At 42.9% G+C, this 13908-nt stretch overlaps 1 protein-coding gene across 1 annotated transcript in view; it reads right to left on the bottom strand.

Moving 5' to 3' along the window:
* Positions 1 to 13225, bottom strand: part of LOC124798509 (probable cytochrome P450 304a1) — a 104428-nt gene extending 91203 nt beyond the window's left edge. The window contains exons 1-2 of the mRNA XM_047261948.1: positions 13121 to 13225; positions 1428 to 1679 (exon numbers count right to left, since the gene is read on the bottom strand). Coding sequence (XP_047117904.1) covers positions 1428 to 1679; positions 13121 to 13217 — 349 coding nt within the window. The 5' untranslated portion in view covers positions 13218 to 13225. The remainder of the gene's footprint in view (positions 1 to 1427; positions 1680 to 13120) is intronic.
* Positions 13226 to 13908: the final 683 nt, after the last annotated feature.

Raw genomic sequence — 13908 nt, 5'->3', positions numbered from 1 at the left:
TCCACACATCATCAGAGATCGTGGGGCATGGAGGCTTCCTCGCTCTGTAAAGCTGGACAGGCGCCGATGTGTGGAAAATCTGACGGAAGACTACAGTACTAGCGCAGGCCCCAGTGTTTCGGCTCACACCGTTCATTGTACACTGTTGAACATGGAGCTCCACAACAGACGACTCATATGTGTTCCCAAAATGACCCAACGACATCATCTATTGCAGTTCCATTGGACACGGGATCTTCGAAATTGGACAGTGGATCAATGAAAACGTTCTGCCTAGTCGGACAAACCACGTTTCTTGTCATGTCAGGTCGAAAGTGGTGTTCGGATTCGCCATCATTCAGGCGAATGGCTGTTCTAAACATAAACACATTCACGGATGTTGCCAGATGGGGCAGTATACGTATATTCTGTGGTGGACGTTCACCGGGGCTAGTAACCGAAGACACCATGAAAGGTGTGGACTACGAGAAAATTATTGCGGATCACCTTTATGGCTTTCTGTTTGTATTCCTCAACAATGGTGGCACCCAACAGCATGGTAACAAGCCATAACCCAGCAACAGTGACTTCAGAAGCATGATAAGGAACTCACGTAGAGGTTTGGCCACCAACTTTGTCTGATCTGAACACGATAGAACACATCTGACACGCTGGGCTGTAATTATGGTACGGTAGCGAAATATGCTAGACTTTCGAACGCGAAAACATTAATGCGAAACAGATCTACACTGGAAAAAAACTAGTTCCAATTTTTGCCACCAGGTATAAATCTGGCGCTGTAAAGCATCTCGTCGACGTCTCTAGTGCTCCTACTGAACAAACTGCGTAAGTGGCGGTTAGTAAGAAAATCAACATTATGACTTTCTCCCATGTTTGACCCTTTCTGCCCATGTGCTACTCCTAATCGGTTATATATGGAAACATTTGTATACATCTTTCTTGCATTCACAGCGCCAGATTTACACCTGGTGGCCAAAATAGGAATTTTTTTCAGTGTAAATATGTCCTTCATTAATGTATTAGAATATCTACCAAGTTTTTCTGTCATACAATAATTACACCCCACATTGGATCGCTGTAAGTAGCTGCACTTTAATAACAACCACTCGAAACCTTCGGGAACCAACCAAGGAGTTGTTGAATGCGTGCCACGTAGAATCGCTGCTATATTTTGATCCAAAGGTGGGCCAGCTGATGGACTAAAATGCTGTTAAGCACGTGGTTATAATTTTTTGACATCAGTGTACAAATTAAGATGTACAAGTGCAACCAATAAGTTCTGACGCGTGGTTTGCTGTAGCAATTAATTAAGGGTTAATGTCTTACTGAAATTAATTTAAAAATGTAATCGTTTCACCCACTGTTCGTTTCGTATTCTCTGCGAATCACTCTGATTTATACGCAGTGTAGAGGGCAGTGAAACCTACCGAGATCCTTGCCGTAAGCCCGGTCCCTGATGGCGACGTTGCTGGCGCGCCCCTGTATGTGTGGGTTGGCCAGCACCTCCTTGACCGCGTCGTAGTCGCAAGCCACCACGGTCGGGTACGGCCCGAAGTAGAAGCCGAGCAGCTTGGTGTGGTAGCGCCGCGCCATGGCGTTCAGTGCCCGGTACGGGAACTTGAAGTTTTCCAGGAGCAGCTGCAGGTAATTTCCCCATACCGGAAGCCGCCACGCTGGACCTGTAGAAGATGTCAGTGAGTGTTGTTAGCCTCACTTGTCATTTCCTAACACAGGACAGAGGGAAGACAGATGGTTCTGGGTCAGTCTGCAATTTCCGAGCGGCTAAGAGCAAATGCAGAAACACAACCTTCTAGTGAAGGTAGGTTGGTTGCTTGTATCAGCGCCAACATCCGTCACAGTGGAGATTTTGGGATTCGATAGGATGCTCGCAGCAGGATGTTCAAGGATCTCAGAGGTCTGATTAATCCTATTTAACTGCTATCAGACTAACTACTGCACTGAAGGCTAATTCTAAACATTAGAAAAAGCAAAAGATGCAACTGATTGTACAACGAAATTATGTCTGAGTGGTGAGAGCCAACAGAAATCAGTCACTAACAGCATTGCAAAGTACGAACTATGAGAGTGGCACTCCAAGAGAAATAGATTGGTCGGGGGCTTATTCGAGGCTGTGAGCGATACGAGTTCGCTCACCAATCCACGGTCGCTTTACAGGCTTCATCCAATCTGATGACTGGCTCTACACCTCCAAGGCGCAACTGGCCAACCATATTCAGTTCCTCCCCTTCTCCTGAACGGTAGGTAAGGGATGTTTCTGCTGTTTACATTAACAAACTGCAAGTTTAGTAGTAACAGCGTTCAGCTGAAAGCTAAACGTCACTGTCCTTCCTCTTACGGCCAGCAACAACACTGTTTTACATCAGTTGACCCCGTCCTGAAGCCTGTCGTGAGTGAGAACCGCTACTGTAACAATCTAACCTGCATAAACCCATTGACGTTGCGGTTCTCAGGGGCAAGTATCGAACTTGCTGCCTCTGCTAAGATGTGACTTTTTGTGATTATATTCCACTGTGACGCCTTACAACAGTGTCTAGGTGGTGGACGGAGTTACCATTTAATTCTCTGAAGTGAAACTTCTTCCCTGGGACAGCTGCCCAGAGCGTCTGCAATTCGGAGGGTCTGCATTGTGTCTCTGACTCAGTATTTTGGAGTCTCTCGCTGGCTTTCAATAGCTTTAAGCTTCACAATGTACAAATCAATATATCGTCAATATTATTAGGAGCAACACGACAATACGGCGTCAGTATACCTGAAAATTCCGTCACTCTCGCGCTTCAAACTGGGTCATGGCGTGATGCTGTCTTACAGTTCAACTTGTGGAAGGAACCGTGCCACAGCGATAAGAGCTATTGTTATGTATGTGGCATAATGTTCTGTTGATCTCTCTGACCGGGACAGGTGGGCTAAATAGTGATATTGACTCAACCTGTTCGTCCGTGAATGAGGTCCCTATCTCAATACAAGTGACCGAGCGAGGTGGCCCGTTAGTAAAGCGCTGGGCACATATTCAGCAGAACAGATGTTCAAATCCCCTCGGCCTCATGTAGGGCTCTCATGATTTCTCTAAATAACTTAAGGCGAAGGCCGGGATAGCGGCATTGAAAAGTACACGGCCGATTTACTTCTCTCATCCGGGATTGTGATCCGTTTTTAATAATATTGCCGTCGACGGGACACTATCTTCTAATCTTTATTCATCCTTTTTATTAGAAGCAGTGTCAAACAGAAGCCAGAAAATCTCAAACATCACATAACCACAAATTGAACAACAAACCGAGAAATGCAGTTCAACAAGACTTTAGATCACTCCTGCATGAAAACTACGTCTTCATACACTTAAATCAATTATCTGAGCTACTGGTCCGTCCGGAGTAGCTGCGCCATCAGCACACAAAAAATGAAAGTTCGTTTTTACGATTCCAGCCGTAAAGGAATTCCTATTATACCGGTATTCATTCTGTTAGGTTCACGAGCACTTAAGCTGTACTGTTGGAATTTTCTAGGGAAACAGAGTAGAGACTGAATTCATTTCTGTATTGGGAACAGGTTCTTCTACATCTCTATCTATACTCGGCAAGCCATCTGACGGCGTCTGACAGAGGTTACGTCTGGTACCGTTATCCGATCCCACTTCCCTCGTTCCATTTGCGAATGGCGCGTGGGAAAATTACTTCGGTAAATCTCCGTATTAGGGATGATTTTTCGAGTTTTGTCGTTGTGGTCATTTTGTGGGACGTATGTAGGAGTAAGTAATATGTTGTTCGAATTTCAATAGCAAACTTCTCTATGATACACAACGCCTCTCTTCTGGCGTCTGCAACTGGAATTTGTTTAGCATCTCCGTAACGCTCTCGCACCGTCTAAGCGATCCCGTGCCAATAGCCAGAACTGCAGAATATGGGCAACGGAAAATCCGCACCTACACCAACCGCTACTACTTCATTCTGCAAAAGTGACTGTGCGGTGTGTGTTGACGTATCGTTTATCGTAGGGCAGTATTTTTTCGAGGAGAAGAGTCGTGTGGTTCCTGTTACCTGTACTGTCATTGGTAAACTCTATTAGAGTCTTCTGCTCACCAGGGTCATTCCAGCCTTCCAAAAGAGGGGAAAAATGATGAGTGTAATAAGAATATAAGCAATGAACCAGAACTTTGGGTATTTTCTGAAATAAAAATACATAATTTTATCTATTTAAAGAAAATGTTTATCAATTGCCATTTCTGTGGGTGTAATTAGGTTCTTACAATAATTCATGAGTATACTGCATTTGTTTAAAGTTTGTCTGTGCGCTTTAGACTGTGCCTTAAGGGCAGATGTAGGGCGAAATTGTAAATTCGAATTTTTATACTGCATAATTTATTAGACTGATTCCTTAAGAGTAACATCACGAAGTTTCATAATAGAATTCTGGCTAAAAATATGTTTTAAAAAAATTTGTTTGGGCGTCTGCGCCTGCCATGCTCCCTCATTCTACGCTGTGATTCACACCTTCCCTACGCTAGAAATTTTTTGCGCGTTAAATTTTCGTTCACACAATCGAAACGAACTGCAGATTAGTCTAGAAGGCTGTAAGAAAGATTATCTTTGCTTGTTCCTTTGTTTACAACATTTTTTAAATAGTACATGCTTTTTCATATATCAACTTGTTTTGCTGGACATGGGTCGTAACAGTGGACGCATATTCAAAAATGTGACAAAATGTCGATTTTCATGTGTAGGCAATATTCTTTCACACAAACTTTCCACAGATGATGATCCTCAGCATTCCCTTTATGGCATATAGTGGCGCAAATATCTTCAAGCAGAATCCAGTGGAAAGCCGTACAGCCACAAACAAGATTTGCCACTTACTGTTTCAGATTTATAAAAGCGACGTTGAGGTACCTAGTTAATCTGAACTGCTGAAAAAAATCTCTACATGGAGAGACACAAAATAGAAATGAGAGCTACATCGTTCCTGTGAAACACAACTAGCTCTTTATTAACATGGAGTGTTGACTGCTATTGACAAGGGATTTCAGATCGATTCCGTATTTCTGGACTCCCGGCAGCCTTTTGACACTGTATTACACAACCGGTTCGTAGTGAAATTGCGTGCTTATGGAATATCGTCTCAGTTATGAGACTCGATTTGTGATTTCCTGTCAGAGAGGCCACAGTTAGTAGTAAGTGACGGAAAGTCATCGAGTAAAACAGAAGCGATTTCCGGCGTTCCCCAAGGTAGTGTTAAAGGCTCTTTGCTGTTCCTTATCTAAATAAGCGATTGGGAGACAATCTGAGCAGCTGTCTTCGGTTGTTTGCAGATGGCGTTGCCGTTCATCGACTAATGAAGTTATCAGAAGATCAAAACAAACTGCAAAACGATTTAGAAAAAATATCTGAACGGTGTGAAAAGTGGCAGTTGACCCTAAATAACGAAAAGTGTGAGGTCATCCACGTGAGTGCTAAACGGAACTCGTTAAACTTCAGTTACACGATAAATCAGTCCGATCTAAAAGCCGTAGATTCAACTAAATACCTAGGTATTACAATTACGAACAACTTAAATTCGAAAGAACACATAGAAAATGTTGTGGAGAAGGATAAGCAAAGACTGCGTTTTATTGGCAGGACACTTAGAAAATGTAACAGACCTACCAAGGAGACTGCCTACACTACGCTTGTCCGTCCTCTTTTAGAATACTGCTGCGCGGCGTGGGATCCTTACCAGATAGGATTGACGGCGTACATCGATAAAGTTCAAAGAAAGACAGCACGTTTTGTATTATCGCGAAATATGCGAGAGAGCGTCACAGAAATGATACAGGATTTGCGCTGGTCATCATTAAAAGAAAGATGTTTTTCGTTGGGACGGAATCTTCTCCCGGAATTCCAATCACCAACTTTCTCCTCCAAATGCGAAAATATTTTATTGACACCGACCTACATAGGGAGGAACGATCACCACGATAAAATTAGGGACATCAGAGCTCATACGGAAAGATATAGGTGTTCATTCTTTCCGCGCGGTGTACGAGATTGGAATAATAGAGAATTGCGAAGGTGGTTCGATGAACCCTCTGCCAGGCACTTAAATGTGATTTGCAGAGTATCCATGTAGATGTAGATGTAGATGTAGATGTGAAGAGTGGGTGTTTGTATAGGATTATTTTTAAGCAAGATGGCGATCCTCCGCACACTGTACAACCGCCGAAGAGGCATTTCGGATATGTTAGAATCATCAGCCGTCATTTCCGTATAGCCTGACCGTCGAGATCCCCTGTTTTATCTTAATCTTTGTGACTTCTGGCTGTGGGTTTATTTGAAAGATGTTGTGTTCACTGCTCCAATTACGAGCGTTGCTGAACTGAAGGCACTCCTTGCCCAACGCATTCTGAATGCGACACCCGAGAGACTTCTATCTGTTCTGAAACATGCCGATCCTCGATTTAAACTTCTAGCAGAAAACAGTAGACAACAATTTGAACATGTCTTGCGAAGGATTCGGGAGGACGACGGTTCAATCCCGCGTCCGGCTATCCTGATTTAGGTTTTCCGTGATTTCCCTAAATCGCTCCAGGCAAATGCCGGGATGGTTCCTTTGAAAGGGCACGGCCGACTTCCTTCCCCATCCTTCCCTAATTTGATGAGACCGATGACCTCGCTGTCTGGTCTCCTTCCCCAAGCAACCCAATCCTCTTGCGAAGGTCTCACTATAATTAGAAACCGACGTCATTTTGCTTTTTATGCGGTTTTGTTTCCCCAGGACAATTAAAAACCGAAGCTATTTTGCTTTCTATGCTATTTTTGGCCTCAGGACAGTTAAAAACATAATTTTCCCATCCGATGTGGTACGATCTTGCCGTGGTGGATGTGCTTACGTAACCAACAGTGCCACAAATGTTGACTTCCGAACTTGTGCGGTAATATACATTGAACAGTACTGATAATGTAATGTGCAACTTAAACCACACCAGTCGTATTGCGATTTGTCTTTCATTTGTAGCCGACCCTATTTACGTTAAGCCGCCTACAGCGCCATCTGTTGCTAAAATTTTCGTTAATATTTTTTCCCCATTACGTTTCCCCTTGCGGCAATAAGATGCTGATCAAATTTGACGTCATTCTGAACAGTGCTTCTCTTTCTACAGGGTTTTGAAACTGGAACTTTGATTCTGCACTCTGTGTTTATTTCTCGTAATTTATGTTCTATTCAACTGTATTATTTTTGCGCGTCTGCAGCATCCATCGAACACTGTAGATAATGATGGGTAATCTGCCCGGTTGTTGCTTTATACTTGAGTGTTGTCTATCTCTACTAAAGACCGTCTGCGACTGAGGGCGCTGCGTTAAGTCTGTAATATCATTGTGAGAATCGAATTCTCTGCACGTGAAAGCTAATTATGAATGGGAACATAAATGACAGGATTATGAAAGTGGCAGTTCCACGCCAAATACGGGTTTGTACAAAATAACGAACGTAGTTTGACAGTAACCATCGAATTGTTGTTAAATATTCATAAATTGTGTAAAATATGTTTGGTGAGAAACTCACATTTTTACTAACTGCTCAATAACTAAAACTACGGTATAAATAAATAAATCAACCCTGAATTAACCCTATTTACTGTAGAGGATTGATGAGGAAAAGCACCTAAGAATTTGTTTAGAAGTACACTGAAGTCGTCTGCACCTTACATGAAGTTATGTCTTGCAATGGGAGGAAACCAGAACGTGCGACGTAATGATGCTAACCCACTGGGGAGGGGACATCACGACACTGTCGGTAGCGTCGCAAATGTTAAGAGGGCAGCCTCGGACGTCGAAAGGGTTGGGCATGAGAGTAAAGACGGCGAATGATGTGAGAGCGCTGCAGAAATATTGAGACACGTAACAGTTTAAGACAGAATACTGAACCCGGTAGTAGTTACTGTTAAATAAGGAAATTTTCGAGCAAGTTTTGTGGTATAAAAGTGGAGGACAGAGTGAAGTGATGTGGTGCATACTATGGTAAGGAGGTATGATAGCAGTTGGTGCGAAAAACTACAAACTGAAGACAATAAGTGATTACTCAAAAGAAATAATTATAGGCCTATCATTTCTTTTAATCACTTTCATTCGAAATAATTTCAAGGAAAGATAGGCGAACTCCAAGTGATTTCGCTCTCATCTTAAAGGTAACGCAGAGCAGATTATATGCATTTGTTGTGGAGTATCTCTTTAAAACTCGGGAATTTCAGTGACCAGAATTAGAAGTGTACACGTAGCAGATTCTTTCAATGGCATTGCATAACAGACAGATGACATCATATGAGCAAAAGATAAAAAAATCTGTTTCTCAAATAAATTGTTAAAATTAACACTTTAAAAGTCACAGACAGATTAACAAAGTAACCTCACGTTATAACTGGCATCCCATATCAGGACAAATAAACCCAAGCACATTTTAAACCTTGCAGAACAAAATTTTCACTTTGCAGTGGAGTGTGTGCAATGTTTTGAAACTTCCCGACAGATTGTGAAACGTTCCTTTCGTCTGCCGTCGAAGCTTCCGTGGCGCCCAGCAAATCACTCTCAGGTTCGCAGCCAGAATCGACGCACTCTTGGCGACGCGTGGCACCCGAGCCAAATTACGATATGTGTAAGTAGGCTGTTTAGGGTTTTTTTTTTTTTTTTTTGGTAAAGCCACGTAGTGCTCTGTATGAAAATCGCTGACTGCGCTGTATGCAGTCAGTGGCTGGTTGGACTTATTGTTGGAATATTCGCTTGTGTAGTGTTGGGCAGTTGGATGTGAACAGTGTGTAGCGTTGGGCAGTTGGAGGTGAGTCGCCAGCAGTGGTGGATGTGGGGAGAGAGATGCCCGAGTTTTGAGAAGTTACTATGAGTGGACGATCTGGATGTGTGTTCGTCAGAGAAAGGAAATTTGTAAGACTGTATGTCATGAACTGATATATATATTATGACTTTGGAACACTATTAAGGTAAATACATTGTTTGTTCTCTATCAAAATCTTTCATTTGCTAACTATGCCTATCAGTAGTTAGTGCCTTCAGTAGTTAGAATCTTTAATTTAGCTGGCAGCATTGGTCCTCGCTATATTACAGTAGCTCGAGTAAGGAAGATTTTTGTGAGGTAAGTGATTCATGAGAGGTATAGGTTACTGTTAGTCAGGACCATTCTTTTGTAGGGATTATTGAAAGCCAGATTGCGTTGCGCTAAAAATATTGTGTGTCAGTTTAGTGATGATCAGAATAAGTAAAGAGTACGTTGAGTTTTGCTCAGCTATTTGAAAATCAAATAACGTTTCTCCAGCACTGTCATTCATTACATAAAAAGGGGAAGTTACATATGTACTACGCCCGAAAATCAAATAACGTAAGAGTTTTTCCAGCACTGTCATTCTTTACATAGAAAGGGAAGTTACATATGCACTACACCGTGGATTTAGTATGAAATTTTTATGGCAGATTCAGATTAATTATCTGCTCTGGTAGACTATCAGATCAATCAAAATAAGGGTTAGTAAACTCCCTTTCACTTGCGAGACAAGGTTAGTCTTTTCATTAATTCAATATCCATGATCATAGTCCTCTAGGAATCCAACTACATTGAAAGACTCCAAGGTTCTACCATTGTAATGCATTACGTTCACCCATTCTGTACAGCCTCCAACTGACTCCTAACAACTTCCACCAATAGCCTCTACATAAAAAGAAAGGAATATACTTAACCGCCAATAAGGGAAAAAACACAGAAACACTTCCCTCTCAAATTGCCAAAGAAACATGTATAGTTTACTAGCTGTACCTGGCCACACGTCGCTGTGACTGAGTGTGGTTAAATGGATCTCCTCTCCACAGCCTCCCCTTCTCTTTTTCAATCCCCCCTCTCTTTGTACTTCGCCTCCTCTCTCCTCTCTCTGTCCATCCTCTCTCTCCCCTATCTCATTCCATCTCCTCCAGCCAGCACCTCCTTCCCGCTTTCTGTGTCAGTTTCCTCCCACCCCTCTCTCCGTCTCCTCTTCCCTCTCTCTCTGACCTTGAGCCTTGATTATTGTTATTGCAAATTCAGTTTCTGAGTCCGAATGCGTAATACATTATCGTTTAATATTTGAAATAAACCTGTCACGAACTTTTAGAGATTTTTGCAAATCGTTTATTGGAGTACCGTGTAAAAATTTGTAATAAGTCGATCAAGCACTTTTTCAGATTTTTGGCAACACATCATCCACTTTATATATTACGTGCATATTTATATATTATAAAATACATAGACTACTGTCTGTCTTAAAGTTCGTTCGAGTATCGGGTAAAATATTAAGTAAAACTGTCTAGAACATTTCCACATTTCGCTTTATATATTATATGTTTGTTTATATACTATATACATTTATAAAATAGGTGCATAAAAACCACACGTATTTGAATGCAACGTTTTGTCAAAATTTCCAGTTAATTGACTGATTATTTTTCAGGTTTTGTAGCCACAAAAATACCCAGGATGAATTTTTAAATACAGGGTGACTCAGTAGGAAAGGTACGTGCTTTAACGGGTGATACTACTGGTGATTCTGAACAAAAAACTTCTAATAAACATATGCGCTTTTCTTAACCGTCTCATGGTAAACCAATGAAAACAGCTAAGAACGGGAAAGGTGCGGGTGTCGGTAAATTAAGATACTGTTATGTCATGGTTTGTTTAATTGTGTACGTTTCCTCACAGAAGATGTTCAAACAGTCCACCGTCAACTTCAATGCGTGTTGCTGCTCTTGTATACAGGTGTTGTGTCGCCGATCGGAGCTCAGTTTTGCATTCTTTTACCTGGGAACAAGCATGTAAAATACGAGCAAGAAGTTCCTCTCTTGTGTCCACTCTGCACTTGTAGACATCGCTCTTCAGCCACCCCCACAAACAGTAATCGAATGTGGTAAGATCGGGTGACCTCGGTGGCCAAGCAATGACTCCACGCCGGCCGGGGTGGCCGAGCGGTTCTAGGCGCCATAGTCTGGAACCGCGTGACCGCTACGGTCGCAGGTTCGAATCCTGCCTCGGGCATGGATGTGTGTGACGTCCTTAGGTTAGTTAGGTTTAAGTAGTTCTAAGTTCTAGGAGACTGATGACCTCAGATGTTAAGTCCCATAGTGCTCAGAGCCATTTGAACCATTTGACCATAATGACTTGGTGCCGGGACTATTAGAGATAACACCAGAACTCAAGAACGTGTGTAGGGTCGTCGCGGTAGATATATTTTATGGCCTGGCCAATGATTCATAATACTGCATTCGTCCGGCCACTGGCTAAAATCTGGCGCACAAGTTACCCACAGCTGAATGCAACCACCTGACGGCTTGTCGGGTAAGTGGGTGAAATCACCTGGTGGACCTTGCAAAGGTGTTCGGGTGTGTAACATACATCCTGTTGACAGCCACATACCACACGACTTGTGCGTCAGAGTCTAGTAATGCATGGCTTACAGTTTAAGTAGTTCTAAGTTCTAGGGGTGATGACCTCAGAAGTTAAGTCCCATAGTGCTCAGAGCCATTTTGAACCAATGACTCCACGGCGGCCGATCCAACGACCAGGATACGTTGTGTTGGGATACTGTGTCACTGGCAATACGGAATGTGTAGGAGCTCCGTCATGCTGAAAGTACATACGAGCTCGTGTTGCCAAGGGGATATTCTCCACGTATTCTGGTAACACATTTTGTAAAAACTCAAGATACCTTGTCCCAGTAAGACGGTTATCTAAAACAACTGGACCGATGAGTTGGTCATCAATAATACCGCACCACACGTTGACTGAGAAACGTCGTTGAAAGTTCGTTTCCACAGTAGCGCGCACATTTTCAATTGCCCATACATGAAAGTTGCGCGTGGTGTTGATTCCGTTGCGGGAAAATGTTGACTCATCAGTGAACAGAATACGTGGAATTAATCGCTCATTGGCAATGATCCATTGACAGAATTCAAGCTGGGCGTCAGCATCTCATTCATGCAGATGTTGTCCACACTGCCGATGAAAGTGACGGACTGCGCGGCCCCTCCCACCGGAAGTTCGAGTCCTCCCTCGGGCATGGGTGGGTGTGTTGTTCTTAGTATAGTTTAGTTTAAGTAGTGTATAAGTATAGGGACCGATGACCTCAGCAGTTTGGAATTCACACACATTTGAACATTTTTTTTTATGAAAGGGATACGGACCGTGCTCATGTACTGTGCGTATGACTCGTGTTTGTGGAATACCAAGTTGGGCAGCAATTCTTCTAGAGCTAGTAGAAGGGCTGCGTTCCACTACTTGAAGAATGTTCTCAACTTCATTAAGAGTTTGTTGTACGGGACATTCAGAGACAACATTTAAGCTCGGAAGCGGACCACGCTCACGCAATCGGTGAAACACCCTGCTAAACACCTTGCTATCTGGCAATCTGCGATTCGGAAATAGTTCTTGGTATACTCGCACAGCAGCTCTGGAATTCCCATTGGACAACCCATAGACAAACACCATGTCAGCATACTTTGCATGTGCGAAGATCCGTATCATTTTCACTATACAAAAATGTATTCGTTGTTCACGAACAACACTGTAGTACCGTGCACTTCGACAAGCAATATCGGACTGAGACTTGAGGTAAACAACTGCACCATGCGCAAGTGAACTGCGTACTGACACTAACATTGCTCTCGAACATTAGGGGAATGCTTTGCCTATTCATCTATATTAACCTACAATTTTCCAGAGTTAGAGGAAGCTGACATTAATCACACCAAAGAGATATTCTGCGCAAGTTATTCTATATCCCCCTAAAGTCACTCAGCGACAGCACTTTCCCATACAAGCCAGTGTCATTAGCAAAAAGCTGCAGATTGATTCTCACCTTATCCGACAAATCGTTTATGTATATGAAGAACAACAGCGATAGAATGTCTGCAATTACGTATTTGGGAACCAGTCTTACGCGTGTTATTTCGATTTGCAGGTCTTTACGCATGACGAACAGTTGAACGAGTGACAACATCAGCCAATTCGTCAGAGAATTGTGAAAGGTTATCTTTTCAGCAGATTCCTTACGACTGCAGAGAAACATTGCACCTGGGCGCGCTCTCCTCTTTCATTTACTCACCTGGCGGGAAGTTGGCAGGCTTGGAGCACTCGGCCCACAACAGGCTCAGGAAAAGTCCCAGCGCCAGCGCTGCCAACACCACGGCGAAGAGTACCATTTTGACTCCCCAGCTTGCAGCGGCGATGTACTCTTATTGACAGTAGGCGCGCGAGATAGCTCCCCACCATCTCGCTTACATACGTAACGCGCAACAACCGCGCCCTCCACAAATGACTCGCGACGTATGTGCAGAACCTCTTAAATACGAGAAATGTACCACTTTGGCTAACGCAGACCTTTTCACAGGCTATGAAACTGTCTAAGTTCTTTAGAAACTGGATGAGCCACCTTTTTCCCCATTTTGTTGGCGGAGACGTAGTCGGGGTCGGATTGTGAAGTCTAATCGAAATTAAATTTCGACAGCGTAGCTTCACAATTTAGAAGAAATTAAAAGTATTTCGCCGGGAGCTGACGTTCTGTTCTTGTTGCTGTAAGCCGTTTCCTACAGGACATTTGAAGCGTAGTTTCGGATGACAGTATACACTAAGATACCGGTAGTGTCTGAAAATTCTAGCGATATCCGGGGTGTTGTTGTTTCTGAAATCTGCTCCATATGTGCCAGTTTATTCTATAAAAGGTAGGCTTTGTTCCACGAGTGACTTTTGTTGCATGATTTCTAGCCAGAATGTAAGGAAGCTCTTCCTACTAACTTCGCTTTCAACTGCTTGTGGTTCTCTATGACACATTACATTCCTATGCCTGCGACCTAAATCAATCTGTTTGGTTTCGTGATTTACTGTAGCGTTGGA

This window comes from Schistocerca piceifrons, chromosome 5, assembly GCF_021461385.2.
Source record: "Schistocerca piceifrons isolate TAMUIC-IGC-003096 chromosome 5, iqSchPice1.1, whole genome shotgun sequence".
NCBI classification, from domain to species: Eukaryota; Metazoa; Arthropoda; class Insecta; order Orthoptera; family Acrididae; genus Schistocerca; species Schistocerca piceifrons.
Note: the sequence above shows the minus strand (reverse complement) of the source record. Positions and strands in the feature narration are given on the sequence as shown.